Raw genomic sequence first — 23,953 nt, 5'->3', positions numbered from 1 at the left:
CTAGACTACTAGTAGAAAGTTTGAGACGATAGTTTGTAAACCGCCGAATAATTGCACACAGAGTCACGCATTCTCTATTGACGATCGAGGAAATAGGCGTGAAAGTGCGCCACAAAACAATGGCGCCACACGATGATCAACCAGAGGTAGAAGATGAAGCCATGGTTTCCGATACTCATAAACGCCCTATTTCAACCATTGTCATCTTCATTGGTAACACTAACTTCTCTCTCTTCTTCTTTAATTTCCTTAATTTTTTCGTATAAAACAAGTTCAGGTTTAATCTTATTTGATTGATGTTCATGATTATGGTGAAATTCAGCTATGCACACCGAAGCTCTACCTCTTGTTAATAGGTTTCAGCTCAAAGAAGACCATGATTCTTTGTTAGTTTTTCGCCTCTCTCTATTTTTTTTTTTAATTTGGTGAATAGTTTTGTATTGATTTTGCTGCTTTCAGTTAAATTTGAGTTGTTATGTACTTATATTTTTTAATTTATCGTTAGTATTGGAGATAGATTATAGATACTTCCTCTGTCTGAATTGCTTTTTTTCCCCTAATATGATGGATTATCTGGATAATTTAGGTTAAGTATATCTCGTTTTTAGTGAAAGAATAGGGCAACAGATTGCTGGAGCAAGTTCAAATTGTCACCAATTCTTGATGATGGAAGTATAGGATTTGAATTTGAAAAGATTTTTTTAATTCAGTTGTTTGGAAGACATCAACTCAAAATTGGTTATTGTTGTAAAAGATGATATTAAGGACCGTTTAATTGAATATGAGTTAAGAGGTTGATATTTATTAGGAATTTAGTTCGAGTTATTGGACTTCTCCCTGTAATAATTTTAAGTTGCAGTTAGTTTAGTGCTTTGGATTGGGAAAGCGGAAAACTGAAAAGCAACAGCAGAAGAAGAGAGGCTAAGCTGGGTCTAGATCACCTAGACACCTCACAATAGTATTAGCTCTTTATATCGTAGGCATTGCGAGCTTTAGAAAGAAGATGTTCGACATGTTTGATCATTGCTGTTACTGTTAGAGATACTTTTTGGGTTTGCATTGATTTTATTTATCTTGGAGCATTTTTGTTGCATTCTTGTTTTTTGGATAAATATCCTGCACCGGAAAACGTAAGAAGCAACTTTTAGAGAAGAGTACTCCTGATTGTCCCACAATTACAAGAGAAATATTTACTTTGGATAGGACTGGTTGAGAAGTGAACACTTCAAGAGCTTAAAGCATATGCATCTGCCATCTGTTGAAATTTAATCTGGTCTATTTTTCATTGGCCTTGTTTAAGTTATTGCCGATACTTCCGATGATCAATTGATTGAGTATTTAAGTTTGTGTCGTTTTGCCTCCTGTAGTCGTTGCTGCTTCTGATATTATATTCTTTGCATATGTATCCAAGATTTAGGAACATTTCCCATAACGCTAAAAAATTTATGTAGGTTTCCGGAAGGGGTTCCTTGGGTCCGCTATCATGGTATTTACAAGGATTTGCATATTAATATTGTGCAACCTGGGAAAGATTCCGCGTTAGGTGAGCTTCTTTCTGATGAGTGCTATATATTTGCCTTGTGGTTCTTGAAAAATAAGTTGCATGGGAATTGAAGATCTCTATTTTTCCTCATATTTCTGTCGGGTTTTGCATCTTCTTTTCAGTGTTTAGAGTTAAACAAAAGACATTAATGTAGATAAAATTCGATCATATATTTTGGGTATCACCCCCATAACTTACCAACTAAGCTGGTTAACATCCACAATTCTTTATTTTTATTGTTGCATCCATTTTACAGTTGGATAGCTGATATGTCTAAGTTGGTGTGTCTAGCTGAAGTCTAGATTTTCGGGTTAGAGAGGAATGACAGATTTATTTGGGAATAGAAACTTTGGGTGAAGAGGATCTGGGTATCTTTTTCTCTGATTTGCTTTAAGAATGTAAAGCATGACCACATGCATTTTCTTCCATTGATTTATTTATGTTACTTAAATCTGTGGAAAATACTGGAAATTATTATGCCTAGCTGTAGTCTAGGTTTCTGCCTTGTGGTGAGAGAAAGTGCAAAACTTTTGGAGTCGAACTTCAGGTCAAGAGGATTGTTTTTTTGGTTCCTTTTTTGTTTCCCCCTGAGTTGCTTAAAAGGTTTGGTAATCAAAAGAAGTCACCTGCAATAAGTAAAATGAAAATAGATTATGGATCAGCAGTCTACCTGCGTTGTCCACCTTGAGCAAGTATGGATAAAATTTTAACAGGTGAAGCCCACTGCCCAAGTCGCCTGATGATTTGGAAATGGTTGTAATCTTCCATTTCGTCAGTTTAATTGTATGTCACTCCATTTCCACATGATAATATTTAATTTCCTTTTCTCGTTTGATAGCTATGCATGTTGTTCTTGGCTTACTGCTGAGTATGGATAATTGACCTTTTGCTATTTGTGAACTCATTTACCTTTAGGCGTTGATGGTGTTGGTACAGTCTCTGCATCTCTTGTGATCTATGCCACTATTCACGCATTGAAGCCGGACCTTATCATCAATGCAGGAACTGCTGGTGGTTTTAAGGTACATTGGAACTTTTTTGTTGATTTATCTGTGCTTTTGTCTCCTGAGTTTGACTTTTGCGTGTTGTAACTGCTTGACTCTTCTGCTGAACACTACCTTGATTTTAGTATCTGTGTAAATTCCACTGTCCTGTCTACATGTGGCCATGCCTGTCCAAGTGTCTTCTCCTTTACTATCAAAGTTTAGTTAGGATTCCTGTCCCTTCTTTGACGTAGAGTTTTTGCTTGACATTGAGTTGTGGTATGTGGGGTTAGAACTTTTCTTTCTTGGCATACGCATTGAAGATATTCTTGCTGATCCAAAAGTTCTTTTCCTATCTAGATGTTGGAGATATATGTGCTACTTGATTATTTAAGGGACATATTAGGACATGGAGAGGGAGGGAGTTGGATGATTATTTATTGTCTTTTCAGCCTTCCGTGCTCTAAATATCTTCTCCTTTGCTGTATAATTATGGATGAAGGCCTAATCCTTCTTTGAGCGAGGGTTCGATGCTTAAGTGGTATATTCATCAAGCAATTAGAGCTTTTCCTTGAACAATGATTTTGAAGTTTTTGTCTTTCTCAAACAACTAGGTTTTTATAAGATAGAATTCTAGTGATCATGTAATTCATTGTTTGGCATTCCTCAACGTAAAGAGGAGTAGAAGAGATATTTCTTGATGTTTCAATCATTTTCTTTTATTTCTAGGTAAAAGGAGCAGCCATTGGGGATGTTTTTCTTGCATCAGAGGTTGCGTTTCATGACAGAAGAATACCCATACCTGTAAGTATCTAATTTGTTGCTCTTGGCCTTTCTCGTAGCTTCTAGTGAATAACATATTAATCATTGCCGCACCCTGTCAGAAATTTCGGCTTGTGTTTGTGCTTGCATGTTATTTATTATTTTATTTTTTTTGTGTTGTCCTGTGCTTGTTTATGCTTTAGCTTTATATTGATGTTGGATGGTATATGGCCGTTTTCTAGGAATGTTAGTGTGGCTACGTGTTGCTTCTGATTCATGTAGTATCGTTGCAAATATGGTGGTCTATCCTAGTCAAAATATCGAGATGAATTGTTATTGGTGCTTTGTCCTTCTGGAAGCTTTCTCATGTGAGATTAAGAAGATAATTGAGTTGTCTTGAGTCTGCATCTTTAGTTGTGGTCTTATGATTTTTTTTTATAAACCTTCTAAATAATCTGTGTTTGTGATCCAAACTGAAGTATTGAGTGTCCATACCCTTGTTGGATTGACACGTATCAACATGGGTGCTTGGTCAAATAAAGAGTACAATTAAATAGCATTTACTTTATTTTGGTTAGGTTTGCTGGAGGACAAGTCTTTTTTAAAGCCAGGATATGATTTGGGAAAATGTGTTTGCTGCCTTGTCATATGATCATGTTTTTCTTTTCTTGAGCATATGAATTTTTAGTGTCAATTTTGTAGTATGAACAGCTGTACACAAGTCAAGATAGTTATAGCACACACAATATCTGCATGCTGAAATACTCAATGCATAGTGTTTGTTTGCAAGTATTCATGATCTCATCCTTGGATATGCAAACTAAAATTGTTCTTTTTTCCTGGTTGTGTTTTGTTTTGCTTCTGATGGGGAGTTATTACTGGCCATCTCTTGTCCAATTGGACATAGAAACAAACTGTTTTTGTATCTCTTTCTAAAGCTCAAAGAGCTTCTAGTCTTAGGTTTAAGAAGCTGAAATTTCCTGCAAGGTTAATTCATTTGGCTGTGTTTGACATCTCTGCAAAAGTTCTTTTCCAAATATCTGTCTCCATGTTCAGGTTTTCGATTTATATGGGGTTGGTCTGCGGCAGGCCTTTTCAACACCGAACATCGTGAAGGAGTTAAATTTGAAGGTAAATAATAGTTGGCTTGTTGCTAGAGTTTTTTTTTTTTTAAATTAATCATTAAGATAACAATTGATCAATATCCAAGTGAAGTTCATGCGAAATTTTCCTTTCTCTTAAATGCTCATCTTGAGGAACAAAGGTGTTTTGCTTTTGTTCTATAAAAATATATGACTATAACTGCATTTGCGGTAGTTTATCATTAGAACTATTGAAGGAATATCAGCAAAATTATGAAATCGTTTTTCTCTGATTTCAGATTGGAAGATTGTCAACAGGTGATTCGTTGGACATGTCCCCACATGACGAAGCATCAATCATTGCAAATGATGCTACACTAAAGGATATGGAGGTAATCTCTCCATAACATTTTGATGTGTTACTCTAAAAGGAAGAATCTTCATGCCTTCTTAGGATAAACCCTTATGCCAGTATCTTTGTAAGATTCTATGTCGTGGTTCATGTGCTATCATGGTGGTAAGTTTCACTTTTTTGATCTGAATGACACTTTAAATGGTCCGATAGTATCATTTGTATCTTTGTACTTTCAAATAGGGACAACAATACTAATGGAGGATTAAATGGTGTGGGGTTGGGGCAGGGTTTGGATGGCTGGGCCTGATGGTGATAGGCTTATTAGTACCCAAATACTTTCCAATTGACACCATAATAGCTGCAAAACAGTACTCATATTTGTATCAATTGGAAGGATTTTGGAACCAATTATTTTTTTGGTTGGAGGTAGAGGTTTGTAAGCAAAGGGATCTACTCCTTGAGCCAAATGTTTTTAGGATCATGGCAAAATGACTCGTTAGTAGTTCCTCATTGCTGTGTGCTTTTAGATCGCATTTTATAAATTACAACGATGAAGCTCTTGAAATTTTAATTACAGGGTGCTGCTGTTGCATATGTGGCTGAGCTCTTGAAAGTACCAGCCATGTTTTTAAAGGCAGTGACTGATATTGTTGATGGTGACAAGCCTACTGCAGAGGAGTTCTTGCAAAATCTGTCTGACGTCACCGCTGCTCTTGATGAGACTGTCGCTAAAGCTATTGATTTCATCAACGGAAAGTGCCTGTCAGAACTCTGAGGTTTTCCGTTGTCACCATTCTTTGCAATCCTTCATAGAAACACAAAGATTGTCAAGCTTTATGTTTGTATAAGCTCTCATGAGAATTGTCCAATTGAGACAGCACCAACTTAGGTGCCTTTTTATATTGGCCTTGGAAGGTGTATTTATTGATTACTTTTTACCACAATTAACTAAATCAAGTATTATTCTAGATGATGCTCCAATCAAGATAGAATTCTCAACAGATTGATGCCTTAATTGTCACAGTTAGATAAATCAAATATAGACTTTAAATGGTCATCAGAAGTTGTCATAGTCTGTCTTTGTCACTGTGGATGGCTAAGGCAATGACCAACATTCTAGCTTGGCCTAACACAACCTACAGTCGGCAGGCCATGCTCAGACCCTCTCGGGGCAGAGCTACGTTGCAGTTAAATTCTCTTTACATCTCATAGTAATCTTTCTATTTACCTTGTTTAAAGACAAACCTTGTAAATTTGACAATAAGATAGGTGACATACTGTTACATTTGTCATGGTTGAAAAATTCTACGGCAGAGTGTTACTACTGCTGTCTACTAATCACTATTAACATAATTTTTAAATCGTTAGTTTAATTTATTTGAGAATGGAGGAAGTACAATACTTCCTTCGTTTCAAAATAAGTGCAACATTTTCTATTTTAGGAATGTCATAATAAGTGAAACATAACTCAAAATGGAAAATTTTATTCTTTTTGTTTACATAAATGTCATTACTTAATTACCCAATAACATAATTAACTCATCATCTACCAACCTAAACAAAATTAATAATCAACCCCACCAATTCAACTCCCCACTTATCTCAGCCACCCCCACTCTCAACCCATCCTACACCCTTCTTCTCAACCCAACACCACGAACGCCAACACCACCTCCAGCACCACCAGCAATCGGACACCACTACCAGCCCAATTCCACCACCAGCCGACACCACCACTCTACTAGTGCGCCTATCTCCTCCTCTTCTTCTCTCTCCTACTCTCCTTTTTCTCCAACTCCTTCTCTCCTCTCGCCTTTCCCAGATTTTATTTAATTAGGTTGTCTAATTACTCTTTTAAGTGTGGTCTCCAACTTTCTCTCTCTAGATGCATTGATCGGTGTGCAACTTCTCTATGTTGCACTTATTTAGAAACGGAGGAAGTATTATGTAATTAGCAGCTATAATCTTTGTTTACTATTGTTAGTGTATGAAAAAAATTGTCAGCAGTCTGCTGACATCAATGGTTAAAAACCAATGTTCTGTTTGCGATCAATTTTGTAATTTAGTCTTGTGGATTTTTTTAACATCTAATTCATCCATAGCTTCCACAATCTTAATCCTATGTTCCTTCTATATGTTCATGTCCATGCAATTTGAAATTCTATTTAGTTGATAAGCCATATAAGAAACTGTTATATTTGCTCATAAAGAAGTTCTAATTTTTCTTAAAAAGAGAGACAATGTTTATTTATTTGAGAATTTTTTGTTCCACAAATTATTATAGCAAAACCAATCTTCAGCTCATGTACACAAGAGTAGAACACAATTGTCTCTTTGCTTTTTTTTTATAAACCAACCTTCCTCTCAACGGAAGGATCGAGAGTTTTTATTTTTGGTTGTTTGCACCCGGTTCACCCTTTGAGCTACATCCGGATCGAGGCCAAGTTTGGGGTGGTTAGGTTTCATTCCTCTCCCAAGGGTGTTGCGGGGATTCGAACACGGATCCGTCCTACCAAAGCCAGTCCCCATCACCACTGGGCCAACACTTACTTGGTGAAGGATCGGGAGTTTAATGAAATATCTCTACTGAGTAAACTAGTCACAAGTCATAACAGTTAGTTCTAATTTCCAATAAAAGTAGAAAAATAATACAGTAAAATATAGTTGCCCAACTTCAACTGTTCAAAGATTGCAAAACCTATCTATCACTTCACCAGAATCACACCTTCAAACAAAAATAAAATTAGCAAGACCACAAAATTTATGCTTCCTAACTACTATTTGTTTGATAATTACATATTTACAAAGAATGCAGACCTAATAATCTTTCTACATCTCCATCACAACAAATGCTTTACAAGAAGATAGTACACTTTTTTTTTCATATGTATATATATATTTATATTATGAAACTTACTACATGAAAGTAGATATATACATGCAAACTCCTTCAAAGATTAATACCTAAAGCTTATCTTAAATCTAAATACATAGTTTGTGGTGCTTAATTTGTTTTATGAATATGGGAATTCAAGAGATCAAAATTGATGCAAAGTCAACAAACAAGGCAAACATAGGAAAGGCAACAATTCTAGCACTTGGTAAAGGTTTCCCTCACCAACTTGTTATGCAGGAGTTTTTGGTTGATGGATACTTTAGGAACACTAATTGTGATGATCCAGAACTTAAGGAGAAGCTTATGCGCCTTTGTATGATTTCTCTCTTTTCCCATTCGTTATACTCGAGTTTTTTTTCGCGCTCTGTTTTACTTTGACTTTTTACATTATTCACGTATTCTAACTATACTTATCTTATAAATAAATGACGATTTTGATATTCATTTTTTTTTCTATCCATTGATATCCTTTTCAAGGGTGATGTCATCCTTGAAGATAATTATAATATAAGAATTAAGAATCTAGTTTATGGTGGATTTTGTATAGTAACAAGGATTGGGTTAGAGATGACCCTATTACTATATTATAAAGACACTAAATACTTTTGTATGTGCATAATTTATGAATAGTCGTAGTCTCGTAGAAAAAGAATGTGTTGTAGACCAGATTTGATCTCAAATATTGGGTAAAAACCTAAAATCTTATTTGATCAAATTAACGTTTACAAGCATCTTAATAATGTAGACTCTTTTTTTTTTTTTTTTGAGGGGTAATGTAGACTCTTTCTCCTTAAATAATACTCCCTCCGTTTCATTTTAATGGTTACACTTACCCTTTTCACGCATGCCAATGTAAAACTTTGACGATATATATCTCTAGTATTGTGTTTGTAAAAATTATAAAAAGTACATAATAATAAAATACATACTAAGACGAATCTAACAAGATCCCACATGACTATGTTTTTGTTTACGTATAAATCACAAATGAGGGTCAAAGTGCAATTTGTGAATAGTACTTATGGTTAAACATTATTTTTTGTACACCCCATTTCAGTTTAAAATGTTGAATTTGGTATTTTGTAGGCAAGACAACAACAGTGAAAACGAGGTATGTGGTAATGTCAGAAGAGATCTTGAATAAGTACCCTGAGCTGGCAATTGAAGGCCAGCCCACAGTTACACAAAGACTTGATATTTGCAATGAAGCAGTGACCCAAATGGCAATTGAGGCTTCTAAAGCCTGTATTTCAAATTGGGGCAGGCCCATCTCAGACATAACCCACTTGGTCTATGTATCCTCTAGTGAGGCCCGTTTGCCTGGTGGAGACATCTACCTTGCTAAAGGGCTTGGGCTTAAGCCCGAGACTAATCGGGTTATGCTCTATTTTGCGGGCTGCTCCGGTGGCGTTGCGGGTTTACGGGTAGCTAAGGATATAGCAGAAAACAACCCAGGTAACATGATCCAAGTTTTTCTTTTGGGGAAAATTTACATGAAGCAAAGCAACATTAGTATGTCTAATCTTGTAATTTAATACTTCCTCCGTTTCGTTTTAATTTACTCACTTCACTCTGGGAGAGAACCAAGAAGGAAGTACAAAAATATGAGAGAGAAACTGAAAAATGAGAGAGAGAGAAACTAAAGATTGGGTGAAAATATGAAAAAGTGAATGACATGGGTGGAAAAAGAGGAGAAAGTAGATGTGATATGTTATCAAAAACAAAAATTATTAAAAGAGACGGTCTAATTTTAATATAAAAGTAGACCTAGTAACTAAATGGATTAAACTAGTGACCGAAATAAATTAACCTAGTCACTATTGGGCTTTAATATTGGGCTTAGCATTGCCTAATTTTAATTTAAAAGTAGGCGGTCTCTTACAAGACAAACTCTATCAAAAATAGAAGAAGCAACAATGTGTAGATTAAAAAGAGACGGACTAAAAAGGAAAGTGTGTAGATTAAAATTACTAGTATAATTTATGATATTTAAGTGCATAATATTTCACATAAAGGTTGTACCACCTGTTATTTACAACGATTGTACTAGAAAATTTTTAGTTGTCAGTTGTTAGTTGTCACTTACTTTGAATTCGGCACAGTTTACTAAATTTATCAGCATTGACCTATTTTCTTATCTTTTTTCTTCAATTTTGATTCCACATTAGCAAGTTGAAACATTTTAGTTGCCTAAACCTTGAAATCATTAGTCTTACATGGGTTTTAACTAAACATCAACAACTCATATTTAATTTCATTGATAGGTAGCAGGGTGTTACTTGCAACTTCAGAAACTACCATAATAGGGTTTAAGCCACCAAGTGCAAATAGACCATATGATCTAGTTGGAGTGGCATTATTCGGGGACGGAGCCGGGGCAATGCTAATCGGGTCAGACCCAGATTTGAGTATCGAACGACCCCTTTTCGAGCTCCACACAGCCATCCAACATTTCTTGCCTGATACTGAGAAGATCATAGATGGGAGACTAACAGAAGAAGGCATAAGTTTCAAGCTAGACAGAGCATTACCTCAAATAATTGAAGACAATATTGAAAGTTTTTGTGGTAAGTTGATGGAAAACATAGGGTTATCAAACAAGGACTACAACAAGATTTTTTGGGCAGTTCATCCTGGAGGACCGGCGATCCTTAACAGGCTCGAAAAACGCCTCGATTTGTCACCGGATAAATTGATTGCTAGCCGGAGAGCTCTGGCTGATTATGGTAATGCTAGTAGCAACACAATTGTGTATGTCATGGAATATATGATGGAAGAAGGTGCAAAAATGAACAAGGAACATAAAAATGATGATCAATGGGGATTAATATTGGCTTTTGGTCCTGGTGTTACATTTGAGGGTATACTTGCTAAGAATCTTACTATATGATCAACTAAAATTTGTCACATTAATTAGATACTACTTGTTATTATTAAGGACTGTTATTGCTAGTTTGCTACATAAAGTCTTGAACTCCTGAAATTTATGTATTTCTTGAATAACAGGTTAAGTGCATGAAAGTTTGAGAATAAAATTTTATGTGCCTTATTATAATTTTTATCAATTACTAGTGCCAATGGTATAATATACCAAGATTCCTTTTTTTTTCCGTTTGTTTCTTTTTTCCTAGAAAATGTACTATTTAGTATCAGTGGCAGGTCTAGAAAGACGCATAGAGGTACAGTTATATCCCAAACTCAAAAATTTATGCCCTTCATTTATGATTTAATTTGTGCACAAAATTGTCTTTCTCTATGAAGGGCCGAGATTTGCTCATTCAAGGGGGATCCATGACCAACTCTATTGACCAATGAGCATTGAGTTAGACCAAGTACATGGATTGCTATTTTGATCAATGGTTGGATTTGTCCATTTTAATCTTCTCACAAATCAATGGCCTTAATTTTGTCATTTTGATTAATTTGATACTATTTCATTTGAGAATTCTAAATTAATTATTTTAGTATTAGTGTTTTAATTAACTTCAAAAATTAATATTATTGATTTATTGTTAGAAATTAATATACATTAAAAATTCAATTAGTTAATAATGACAGACGATCAATTTAATATACTCTCTTACTAATAAGATATTAATGACATTATAATTACCAACTTATCTTCTTGAAGACATGCATGAAAGATGATTTTAAAGATAGATGATGCGAAATTGTTAAAGCAAAGTTGTAAAACTGTGAATACAAACTACCAATTAACAACTAACAAAGTAACAACTCAGTGAAGTTAGTAAATAGTGATTAACAAAGTAACAAATTAGAATTATGACAAGAAACAAAATCGAACAAGTTGATTTGAGTCATTCGACCTATGTGTGGTTTGATCGTTTATGTATCAACTAGATTTTTTTGCACGCGATGCGTGCTTGAATTTTTTTCGAAACATAAACTCAATTTTCTTCGGCATAAGAGTCAAAATTTGAACATTAAACATACGAAGTATAATTGTTTTTAGTTGCAAAATTTGATTGGTTTAGTTTTTGTCACTTAGGTCTCTCGCCATTCTTTTTTTTTTTTTCTTTTCAAAGTTAAATTTTATGAACAAAATAGATATTTTATTGAATTTATGATTTCTAATATTATAATTTTTTAGTGGATTTTTGAATTAAGTATAGTACTTCATAAATTGTAAAGAAAGTGAACACTTTAATTTCAAGTCAATTTTCTCATAGGTTGTTGTTTGTAAGTGAATTTTTAAGTTTTTCTAAAGTTTCCTCATTTTAGTGATTTGCATAACGTAAATTATGTAATTTTATGATTTTAGTTGACTTGTGAGTGATTGTTATAATTATATTTTTGGTATTTTTGTTTGAAATCCCGTTTGATTAGTAAGTGAATTCATAATTTAGAAAAGGAAGGGGGGCAAAATAGGCATTTCAAAAGAGGACACCATTGCTCCCCCCTTCCCTTATATAATAGAGATCATTAATCAATATTCACTAATAATCACGTACAATTTCATAAGTTTAAACAAACTTCATAATCTTCATGCTTTCCTATTTATAATTTCATAAGTTCATAAATCATACTTCATCACCTCATGTATTCATTTCGTACGATCATACTTTAGTCTTCAACTCTACATATTATTAAGTTATTATATTATATCTAACATTCTAATCTCATATTTTCATTTCTTAATTTTTAACCAAAACCGAACAAGTTGATATTCGATCCAGGCTCATTAACACCCCGTCACACACGTACATCATCTAATATAAACTAAACGTCTAAAGTTGAGATTTAACAGAAATATGAAGTTAGATGTACTTAAGTATTTTTTTTGTTATCTTATGAAGTAGCTGAAACAAAATTTTAAGAACTTAAAGCAACATTTAAATCCAATAACTTAATTAGAGACGATTAACTTAAATGGGGTATTGTTATATTAAACCAATCTACTGAGTTACATTGTTCTACATTTGTTGCAACTGAATTAGAAGCTTTCGGTTCTGAAATGAATTCAACTTAAAGATGATTAACTTAAGTAGAGTATTTTTATTATCTTGAATTAGTTTATCGACTTACATTGATACGCTCATTCCAATAACTTGTTTCATTTGAAGTAAATGTTTTGAGTTTCAATTACTTTACCGACTTATGTTGATACATTCATCTAATATAATATCAATCTTTCAGTTTGACTAAGATACATGAGTTTCAAATTGAATATAACTTGTTAACGATTAACTTAAATGGAGTATTGTTGTCTTGATTTAACTTATCGATTCAAATAGATACATTGAACTAATCCACTATTAACTTATTTTACGTCGATTATATGTTTTCAGTTTTCAAATGCATTGAGCTTAATGACTAATATAGTTATATTAATCCATTGATCTAATATAGTAAGAGTAAGACATTGATCTAATCGGTCGACTTTTTAAAAATGTCTAACTCGTCTTTCGAGAAAGTTTATAAGAATTTATACAGATACGAGACGTCCTTTTTAATCAAACATGATGTAATTTCCTTACAATTAAAAGTTTGAATATCAACTTTTATAAAATTATCTTATTTCAAATTGTCAAATATATCGGTCTTGTACACATATATCGATGTCACTTTTATACACTTCTTGTGTGAAGTAACAATCGGTTTTTTCGAGGCAAGTGTCAGACTACATGTATTTGCCAAGTTAGTTTTAACTAAACCCGAAAAACAATTAAACCAAAACCCGACATGAGGTTCCATTTTTTATCGAACAAATACAAGAACATGACTAACTTCTACCCGAACCGATGTGATTATTGTCGAACTTATGTGATTTTCGTCAATAACCGAAATAAACTGAAACGAAACTGAAAATAATTGCAACATATTATAACTGCTATGGATTCAACCGTTGGTTGGTTTAACTGTTTGGATAGAACTGATTTAAACTGCAACTGATCTGAACAGAAACTGGAAAGAAAAACAACTAAATTAAGCTGAACTGAACTGAACCGCTATTTTTTTTAACTGGTACAAACTGAACTGATATGAACTAAACTGTTTGGTTATAACCATAACTGAACTGTTGAACTGAATTGACACCTCTACTTGACACCATTCTCTTCCAGAGCTATAATTATTTCTGAACATTTAGCCTTAGGACATAATAGTCTACTTGGGGGTGTTTGTTTAGGGGATTAGGGGGATGGGAATGGGATATTATATCCCCATGGGTAGATATCCCATGTTTGTTTGAGGAGATATCTAAATTTCCATGTGAAGGGGAATGGGATTAAAATCAGACACAAAAAAATGCAAGTTAATTCTCGAATCATATTCAAAGAATGCCGTATTGTGGAGCAACAGCGAGGAAGGAGGCCTACGGAACATGCATCACCACTTGAATTTTATACGAAATACTCGAAGGAAAGACCTAAACATTCAAATAATCCACAAAGGCAGAAGTGCAAATTTCGTGGCTGACAATCTAGCCAAGCAGGGCCTATCAAGACAAATGGAATTCATGGCATACCATGGATATAAGTGCAGTATGATGGGGGATCCCAGTCTCAAATTAAAATTGTATGGTGAATTGGAGGCTCACATGTAAGAAGTGGTCTATAGTGTTAAGTTGATTGTGGGAAGTGTCTTTTCTAAGACTTAGCTTACTTTCATGTACTTGGTCTTGAAATGTTACGTTGTAATGTGGTGTTTGAAACCATTTAAGGATGGAAAAACTCTTCTCCTCGGGTGTGATTATTCACTATAAAAGCTTCCTCCTTCTGAGGAGGAATACCTGGGTTGAGTTGAGGTTTTCTTTTCCTTGGTTATGAATAAATAAAATAATAGACCAAATTATCAAAAAAAAAGGGGAATGGGATTAAACCCCCTTATCCCACCAAAATAAGACATGGGGAGAGGGGCATGTATTAGGGAGATGGATTATTTCTGGTTATGTTAAAATATGAATTTACCCTTCATTAAAATATACTTCACCAATACTGCTTGCTCTTCTTTTGCTATCCTTCATTAAAATGGGTAAAATTATAATTTAGCAATATATTTCCTACTTAAGTACCTCATATCAAACATGGGATAATAATATTCTCAACATAATCCCACTAACATACCAAACAAGGGATTGGGATATATTTAATGAATTCCCATCTTCTGGAATTCTCAAATGAAATAATTAACAGAAATATGAAGATTAAAATGGTTGGATTATAATGATTTGTGAGAAGATTAAAATGATTGGATATTAAATTAATCTACTTGACACCCTTCTCTTCTAGAGGTATAATGATTTCTGAACCTTTAACCTTATGACATAATAGTCTACTTGGCTTATAAATAGAAGAAAAAGAAGTTAAGTTGTTAATTAGTTGATTCTCTCTCTATAACAATTAACAAACTCTATCGTTCATTCTATTCTCTGAAACCATTCTTCATTTTTTTCATTCTTCATTTTTTCCGACATTTACTATGGAAAAAGTGGACATGCTGAGACTTTTCCTTCTTGATGAGGACCTCCTCCATTGCAAGATTTGCAATAATATTCTCCAAGATTGTCGTACGTGTGAAGAGGGACACACCCTCTGTAGGTTATGTGCCGAGATTCTAGACTGTCCCTATTGTAAAAAGTCAGTCTTGATAAAGAATAGGGATCTTGACGACCTTCTAAAGTCTTTCATGGTAAACTGTATCAACGAAAAATTGGGCTGTAATGAAATTTTTTTTACCACGACAAAAAAAACATGATTTTTTTGTGGATTTGGGGTGAAGAAATGTCCTAATCAACCCTGTTCTTTTGCTGGGGAGGAAACCGATTTGAGTGAACATCTTTTCATTTCTCACAAACCTAGATTTTTTACAATTGGGCACCTGTACAAACGTGAAATTTACCCCCAACAAACCTACTTTGGACGTGATGTAAGACTTCACAACCCAAGAATGTTTCGTCTTTCAACATAAAAACGCCAAAATTTGGTTGTCGATACCCTTAAGTACTCGGCAACTAAATTATCAAATATTAATTCAAGGAAAAGTGAGATGGGAAGGAAGGGTGCCATCTTTCAACCCCTCTTCCCAAGAAATTCCAGAGGATGGCATGGTTATGGATTGAAAACATGGTGAAACTAGCAAAGAAATTGAGCTGATGATTCAAGACGTTGAAGATGAAGAAGATGCTGATTAGGAATAAAATAAGAAACGTTATGCAGTAGAATATTGGGATTTTGGTAGTTGTATAGTATAGCTTTAGGTTCATTTTTTTTATTATATAAATACGGTCTATAAGTCTTGTAGATCATGAGAATTTTGCAATAGTAAGTTGTAGCATTGGCAAAGATAAATGCTTAAAGACATAAGGGATGTAAATTACAGCATAATAGGATATCAAAAGTTCTTGTTTCTGAATGTATATTAAGGTTGTCTGCAAGGCAATGAATGTTGGTTTATTTTCTCAGGCCTTCAAATCTCAGTTTCAGGTGATTTTGCAATAACTAATTTGCATGCTGCTTATACTGGTTGATGAAAAATGGGGATAGGAAGGGGTTTCGTTTTGTCGTATGAAATTAGTTGTGTTTCTTTTTCTTCAGTATCCAAAGACCATAATGTTCCTAAATACTCATGAAAACAAGACTGTATAATAAAATGGAAGATGAGTTTTTGGCGGATAGCTGAGTTATTTATATTGAAAGGAAAATTTCCAAGAGTTTTAGCACCAAGTCAATTATTGATGTTTTTAAATTTTGAAAGACCGTCGACCCTAACTTTAATTCTTTTTTCAATAGTGGGATCATGACACTTGTGGTTTTAAGATTTTTACATTTATTTTATTATGATATTTTAGTATAATTTATATTTAATTTTTTACATTAATTTAGAAGTAATATCCATATGTTATTATAGTTTTATACTTAAATATATGTTATTGTCGAAAAATCTGATCCCCAATAGCAAATCTTTCAAGATCTGCCATCGTGTGTTTGGTTGGAAGGAAAGTGTTTTCTTGAAAAACTATTTTTCATACTTTCATTTGTTTGGTTTGGATCATACTTGAGAGGGGAAAATATGGGAGGAACTTTATTTTCCAAGGATGGAAATCACTTTCCCGCATGAGACAAGGGAAGCCACACTTTCCCTTACTTCTCTTAGCGTCTCCTAATTAGTTTCCTTGCAACCAAATAAAGTAAAATCTCCAATAGTAAGTTTTCCGAATGAAATGATTTCATGGAGAACCACTTTCAATCGAATATGTTATTCTTCCAACCACACCCTAAGGCTCCGTTTGGTTGGGCGTAGAACATTTTAAGTGTAAAATGATTTTCATGGAAAATAATTTATAATGGAAAACACAGTTCCAAAAATTACTTTTTCGTTGTTTGGTTCCATGTAAGAAAAATGATGACATGAAAGGAAAATGAAAGGAAAGTGAAGAGGTGGTGAGAGGAGTGTACAAAAGAGACAAGGAAAAGGAATGAAAATAATTTTTCCTTTATTTAGAAAGGAAAACGGTTTTCCATAATTGGAAGAGTAAATTTACTCTAAGAGAAAATGGCTTTACACTTCTTTGCAAACCAAACAATGTAAAATTGAAAATATAGGAAAACTGTTTTCCAAAAAAATGTTTTACGCCCTACCAAGCATAACCTAAATGAAACGGAAGCTTAGACTTATTTATGCTTCGTATCTTATGATCAGTAAAGCATTGAACAAGTGTAAATCTTTCCGTCTTTTCTTGTTTTCTTGGTCTCTCTTTCATCCACTCTCTCATACAGGGAGTGTGGATCAAGAATTTGTCTTCTTAGCTCAATAATTGAATACTTATCGTTTCAAAAACTATATTTGTTGAACCCTAGCTTTGATGATGACAAAGGAACAAAGATGCAAACTAAGTACTGAACTAATTAACAAGTTTTTGTTTAAGTGAGTGAATTTCAAGATATCATTGTAAGGAACAAAAAGAATATTAAGTCAAGGAAGAAATCAAGTTTGGATTTTGAAGACTAAGTGAAGATGTTTCTCTATTTGGTACTAGAGCAGCATTGGAGCAAGAAGACTGAATCGAGGCTTTTTGTTTCTGGTTCTATTGTAAAGGAACGAGTAAAGATGGTAAGGAACTATACCAATTTAGATTGAGAATGACCGTTTGTTCCTTTGTAAGGAACAGAAGAATTGTCGCTAAACTTATAAGTTAAAGGAACTAACAATTAAGGAACTAGACTTAGATTGAAGCATTACAACGGTACATTAATAGCAGTTGAGCAAATTATGCCTAGAATCTAGGTAATCATTTTATTTAAGGAAAAATCTGATTTTATGGAAAATCTTTTTAAGGAAAAGATTTTAATTTTCCAAAGACAATAAAAATATTTTTCGGTTTTTACGGAAATAATTTAGAGATAATATTTTTATTAAATTGATTTTATTTCGGGTTTATTAATTAATATGTTTTAAATTAAAGCAAATTTTCGAGTAATGTTTAAAGTGGTTGTTAAAATTAAGGAGTAGTAACTAAAAACACTCCCACGTTTAACAGTGATCATGGGGATCATGGGATGTTTAAGGAATGTGTTCCTCAGAGTAAGGAACATCATGGGATAATGGTTTTTCACTAATACATGTTTTAATCCCACGTTCTAAGTTACTACCACTATAAATACTAATGTCTAATTAAGTTCCAAAGGGTGTCTGACTAAGTGATTTAGTGAGTTTAACTAAGTAAAGTGTCAGTGCCTTCATTCTCTCATAAAAGCCATTTGTTCTTTGCCTTCTTACTCTAATTCCACTAAGTTTATTCGATCAATTGTTTTTATTTTTTGGGGTAAGAGGACTTTGAGTGAAGTTCTGTAAGAGAGAAGCTTTGAGTGAAGTAAGTAAAAGTGATAAAACTTCAAGTGAAGTTGAGAGGAACAGTTGTTAAGGGAACAATGGTTCAAGAACTTGAGTTTAGGAACTCAAGGTGTGGCTCGTGAGTAGAATTAGGTTGTAATAAAGTTGTTTGACCTAATTAGTGAAAGAGTTGAGTTTTAAATCCCGAGTGGTCGAGGTTGTTTCTTCTTGTCGGGCCCAAGAAGTTTTTCCTCGTAAAAATCCCTTGTGTTCCTTTAGCTTGTTTATTTGTTTAAGTTTAAAATTTCGCAAAAAGTTACATTTATTTCTACACATACAATTCACTCCCCCTCTTATAGTGTTCCTTGTGAAATAACAATATTCTTAGATCATTTTCGTTTCGATTTCTATCTTTTTCATCCCATAGTTACGTTGTTGTACCGTGGCACCCCCAAGATATTGTAATGGTAAAATTTGAATAATGTCTGTGTATTTTTGTGAGAGTGAATTTCTAATGCTATTTCTGTAGGTAAAACTATCTACATAGGGGTGCAAACGAGTAGGATTTTGTATTCAAGTTGAATTAAGTAGGTCAAACACTCTCATCCATTTAATAAACGTGAGTTGGTGCGTAGTATCTCAACAAAACGTGAGTTATTAAGAGCATGATCACTCCCAGTGGCGGATCTAGAGTTGACATTAAGTGGGTTCAAGTCAAAGTCAAAGTCAAAAGTCAAACTCATAGACTGAAAAAATAAATATATATAACAAGAAAAATAATCAATTTATTAAAGTTTAAACCAAACTGACACATATTTAAATATTAACTTGTTTTCTTTTTTGACAATTGTCCTCGACGAGGTTTCATTTTCTGAAAATACTGCATAATATCTCCATTTGTGACGCTATCAAACATCTCATCTTCTATGAACGTTACCAAGCAATCATTCATCCATTGATCACCCATTCGATTTCGCAACTTGTTCTTGACATAATTCATGGAAGAAAAAGCCCTTTCAACACTTGTTGTAGCAACTGGAAGGATTAGAGCTAGCTTTAAGAGAAAATACACCATTGGAAACAAAACATGTTTTCCCGTTTCCATTAACTTAGAAGAAAGTTCACCTATCCCGTTTAACTCACAGAATTCTTTCTTAGAACGCATATCAACAATATAATTCCCAAGTTGATTTTCAAGTGGTCCAAGATCACCTGTAGAAAAGTCACTTGGATAGAATAGAGCTAACTTGAGCAACTTTTGCGTATCAAAAGCCTGAAATGAGTTGATTGGACTTAAAGAAGCCACACATAGAAGAATTTCAGTCGTCTCCTCATCAAACCTATTGTTGATCTCTTGGAGAAGAAAGTCAATAGTTGCATAAAATATTTCAGCACGATAACGATGAAGATTTGAGACCATTGGTGCCTTACGCTTGGACTTTCCTTCCAAAGTAAATCTTTCATTCATATTGGGAACAGAAATTTCATGCGTTTCACAAAATGAAGAAACTTTATCTAATAGAGATCCCTAACCTTCATCTCTCATGGATTGTAATCGTTTCCTAGTTATGTTAACTTGGTCAATAGCATTTAGAATATCCTGGTCTTTGCGCTGCAATGCCATAGACAAATCATTTGTAATTCCCAATAGCAGGAACATGAGATGTAAAGGGAAAACAAAATCAAAAGATTCAACCAACTTCTTCATTATTCGTGCTTCACCCTTATGTTCAGACTCTATGTCTTCCTCGTCAATATACTCAAGGGTATCTATTAACGAAGAAAACATGACTAGTAAACTATTGAGAGTTTTATAATGAGAACTCCATCGAGTGTCAGCAGGCCTTTATAGACTTGTTTCTTGATGTAGACCTCTTCCGCTTTGAAATGCACCACTACATATGCCGTCTTTGACTTCATTTGCCCTTTTAGCACGAAGTACATCACGACGCCTGCAAGATGCTCCAACAATATTCAACAATCGTGATACTAGACTAAAAAATGAAGCAATATCACCTTGTTTTGATGCCACTGCCACAAGTGTTAATTGGAGTTGGTGTGCAAAACAATGGATGGAAAATGCTGATTTATTTTCTTTTAAAACCAATGCAATCTTCAATACTTTTGAGGAATCATATGAGATTTATGCAGAAAGAAAAACTTTCTTCAATGTCTAAGTATAATATTGTTTGAAATGTCTAACCTGAAAATTGATTCTTTAAGGATGAAACGAGACCGAGCGGTCTCAAACGATGGGAGGGGGTCGGTTTGTTGAATCATCAAAGCAACAGTGTCAAAACTCGTGTTGACAAGACTTGCAACCAAACGAGGAACCAGTTTTTGTTCAGAAACATCCTGATCAACATTAGCATGTAGTCAACTAATAGTTTTTAATTGTTGACAATAGGCATCGATGTCAGCAAAATTAGATAGATGCAAAACATTAAATTGATTGTCTAGATCGATAAACAACACATGTGTCTCTTTTGTGTTGAAAGATGGACTTTAATCTGTCCCATGTTTCTGGAGCAGTAGAGCCACGGTACAACATAATTTGCAAGAGATCTTATGAGATTATGCCAAAGATCCACTTTTGACAACAGAGTCAACACGAGGCCATAAAGTGTCGGAACGGCGGGGTTCGGTGGGATCAATATGATCTAAAACATCACAGGCATGGTAATAAATCTTCAATGATTCAACCCAATCAAAATAATGAACCTTCTCACGATAAAGAATGAGAGGGATGTCGTTCTTGATGTTGTTGACGGACAATGTTGGGTGATAGGAGGTATTGGGCGAAGGCTGTGTAGGAGATGGTGTTGGGTTGGCTTCATCGTCCTTAGTCATGGCATGAAGGAAAGATCAGATTGTGAAGCCGGCTAGGATAGGCCAAGCGAGGTACATGAGGATCGAAAAATAATCAAAACGTTGGTTAAGATTATTTTAGGCTAGGATAGGCCGAGCAAGGTGCAATAGGATCGAAAAAAAAAACAAAACTTTGGTTTAGATTGTGTTAAGGCTTTGATACCATGTTAGATTTGGTAAAACTCTCTTGGTTGGAGTGTATTCCATTGATCATAATATATAGGTTACAACAAAAGATATCATAACAATATTAAGAAACCTAACTAAACTAGAAATGTAAATAGAAAATATAATCCTAGTATACTTCATATTCTATCATATCTGATTTAGAGATAAGATGGGGGAAATGTGAAATTGGATAATGTTGTTGCAGATTGTGTAATTATAATAATTCCTTCAAATAAGGAAAGATTTTGTTCCAGAACACCCTTAATGTGGGATGGGACACAATTTTTGTATTGAAGAACAGGAGTTAGAATGGCAAACATATAACCTAGTAAGCTATTCCAACTATTGTCAATTAGTTGTAAGAAGGAATATCACTTAGATTCACTAGTAGAATAAATTTTTATTAATTCGGTCATTAAATGGCCTATTGCGGCGGTTTTGACCGCGCAACAATTAAGGGTGCAGCAATAGGTAATTAATCTATTGCTGCGGTTTTTGACCGCAATAATAGGTTAAGATATTGCTGCATTTCTACCCAAAACCGCAGAAATATGTATTTTTTTTTAATATTAAAAATACAGGTCTATTGTTGTGGTTTCTTCCCAAAACCGCAACAATAGACGCATGACAGGTAAAAAAAAAAATTTCATTTCTCTAGACATAATTTTTTTGATAGTTATAATATAATTATAATATAAACATAGTTACAACAATCCACCGTTACAAATCTAAGAAAAACAAACTAAAAAATTAAAAGAGACACAACCTATTACTTTTAACGCAAAGGAAAAAACCTTCTACGAAAAAATCATGCCCCTAAACTTGAAGATAAACAACTGAGGCCAAAGCCTGATAAGTCATATTTATATATAGTTTTTAGGTTCATTTAGGTTGTATTTTAGAGCATTTAGTTTCATATTTAGGTTCATTATTGCATTATATTCTTAAGTTATGCTTTTCTACTCCTATTCGGTATGTTTTCTTGTTTTTGATGAATTTCAGGCATTGAGGACGTATTTGGAATATGATTAGCTGAACTTGAGGATTAGGAGCACGTGGAAAGAAGCTATAATGCATAAGGATCGTTTGCATATTTCATCATACGAGTTTGAGTTAAAACAAAGCGGGAAATCATTAAAAGAAATATGGAAAAAGAGTCACGTCTACTCTTCTGATCATAACTTTTGATGTGCTTATTGAAATTGAGAGATTCTAGCATATTTGGAATCTAAACTTGAAGAGCTTTCCAACGATAGGTGGCACGCCCCGAGGAGACTTCTAGTCAAGGAATTATGCCTTCCGGAAGATTGCACTGTTTCTGCTGGAATCTGCCACGCGTACACGCGAATCACTAATCCGCATATTAATGATTTATTTAAGACTTTCCTTATATTGTAAATTACTTTCCAAGTCATATTAGGCAGTGGCGGATCCAGGAATTTATGAATAGTTGGTCACTACCGACTAGGTTGCACAGAGACGACTACGGGTACGGGTTCGGATACGCGTATCCATATAAGATAATCCATGAATTTAAAGAAAACTACTTCAAATAAAATCAATTTATGACTAATAATAGTTCATATTACAATAAAATAGTACCTAAAAATAGTACTTATTACAACCAAACAGTACTTAGAAAATATTACAATTGTTCTCGACGAGTTTTCATATTTTGATATCGATTTATAATATCATCTTTGCTAACTTTCAAAAACATTTCTTTCTCCACATAAGTAATCAAGCAATCATTCAACATTTGATCTCCCATGCTATTACGCAATTTATCTTTCACTTGCATCATACTAGAAAATACTCTTTCTACACTTGCAGTTGCAACGGGAAGAACAAACACCAATTTCAAAAGCAAGTAGACCCGATCATGAGTTTCGGACTTTCCCGTCTCAACAAGTTTCATTGAAAGCTCGTGAAGACTCTTTAAATTCCAAAATCTCTCATCTCCTCTAACATCAACAATAAAATTTTCAAGTGACCAATCAAAAAATATCATTTCGGTACTTGAAAACTCTTTCTACACTTGCAGTTGCAACGGGAAGAACAAACACCAATTTCAAAAGCAAGTAGACCCGATCATGAGTTTCGGACTTTCCCGTCTCAACAAGTTTCATTGAAAGCTCGTGAAGACTCTTTAAATTCCAAAATCTCTCATCTCCTCTAACATCAACAATAAAATTTTCAAGTGACCAATCAAAAAATATCATTTCGGTACTTGAAAACTCATTGGGATAGAACGTGGCAAGTTGAATCAATTTTCTTTTGTCAAAGGAAGAAAATCGGTTAGTAGGATTAAACCAAGACATACACACAAGTAGTTCCTTACTTATCTCCGGAAATCGATTCTCAAGTTCTTGAAATTGAAGGTCAATGATACTTAAGAAAACCTCAACTCGAAAATGATGAAGATTTGTAACTTGTGGGCTCTTACCTCTAAACATCCTTCTCCCCGGAACATGATATCTCTCCTCCATGTTTGGAATCTCGATG

The 23,953-nt window shown here is 34.0% G+C and overlaps 2 protein-coding genes across 2 annotated transcripts; both read left to right on the top strand.

Moving 5' to 3' along the window:
- LOC104903996 (5'-methylthioadenosine nucleosidase) lies at positions 1–5,693 on the top strand. The gene is made up of 8 exons (XM_010692159.4): positions 1–213; positions 323–386; positions 1,452–1,543; positions 2,459–2,565; positions 3,256–3,330; positions 4,345–4,419; positions 4,670–4,762; positions 5,303–5,693. Exons 1-8 carry the CDS (start codon positions 120–122, stop codon positions 5,498–5,500), a joined length of 798 nt encoding a protein of 265 aa, XP_010690461.1. The 5' UTR covers positions 1–119; the 3' UTR covers positions 5,501–5,693.
- Positions 5,694–8,707: 3,014 nt separating this feature from the next.
- LOC104903995 (type III polyketide synthase B) lies at positions 8,708–10,532 on the top strand. The gene is made up of 2 exons (XM_010692158.4): positions 8,708–9,076; positions 9,886–10,532. Exons 1-2 carry the CDS (start codon positions 8,743–8,745, stop codon positions 10,509–10,511), a joined length of 960 nt encoding a protein of 319 aa, XP_010690460.2. The 5' UTR covers positions 8,708–8,742; the 3' UTR covers positions 10,512–10,532.
- The last annotated feature ends 13,421 nt before the right edge of the window (positions 10,533–23,953 follow it).

The sequence above is a fragment of the Beta vulgaris genome, chromosome 9, assembly GCF_026745355.1.
Source record: "Beta vulgaris subsp. vulgaris cultivar EL10 chromosome 9, EL10.2, whole genome shotgun sequence".
In the NCBI taxonomy this organism is placed as follows: Eukaryota; Viridiplantae; Streptophyta; class Magnoliopsida; order Caryophyllales; family Amaranthaceae; genus Beta; species Beta vulgaris.
Note: the sequence above shows the minus strand (reverse complement) of the source record. Positions and strands in the feature narration are given on the sequence as shown.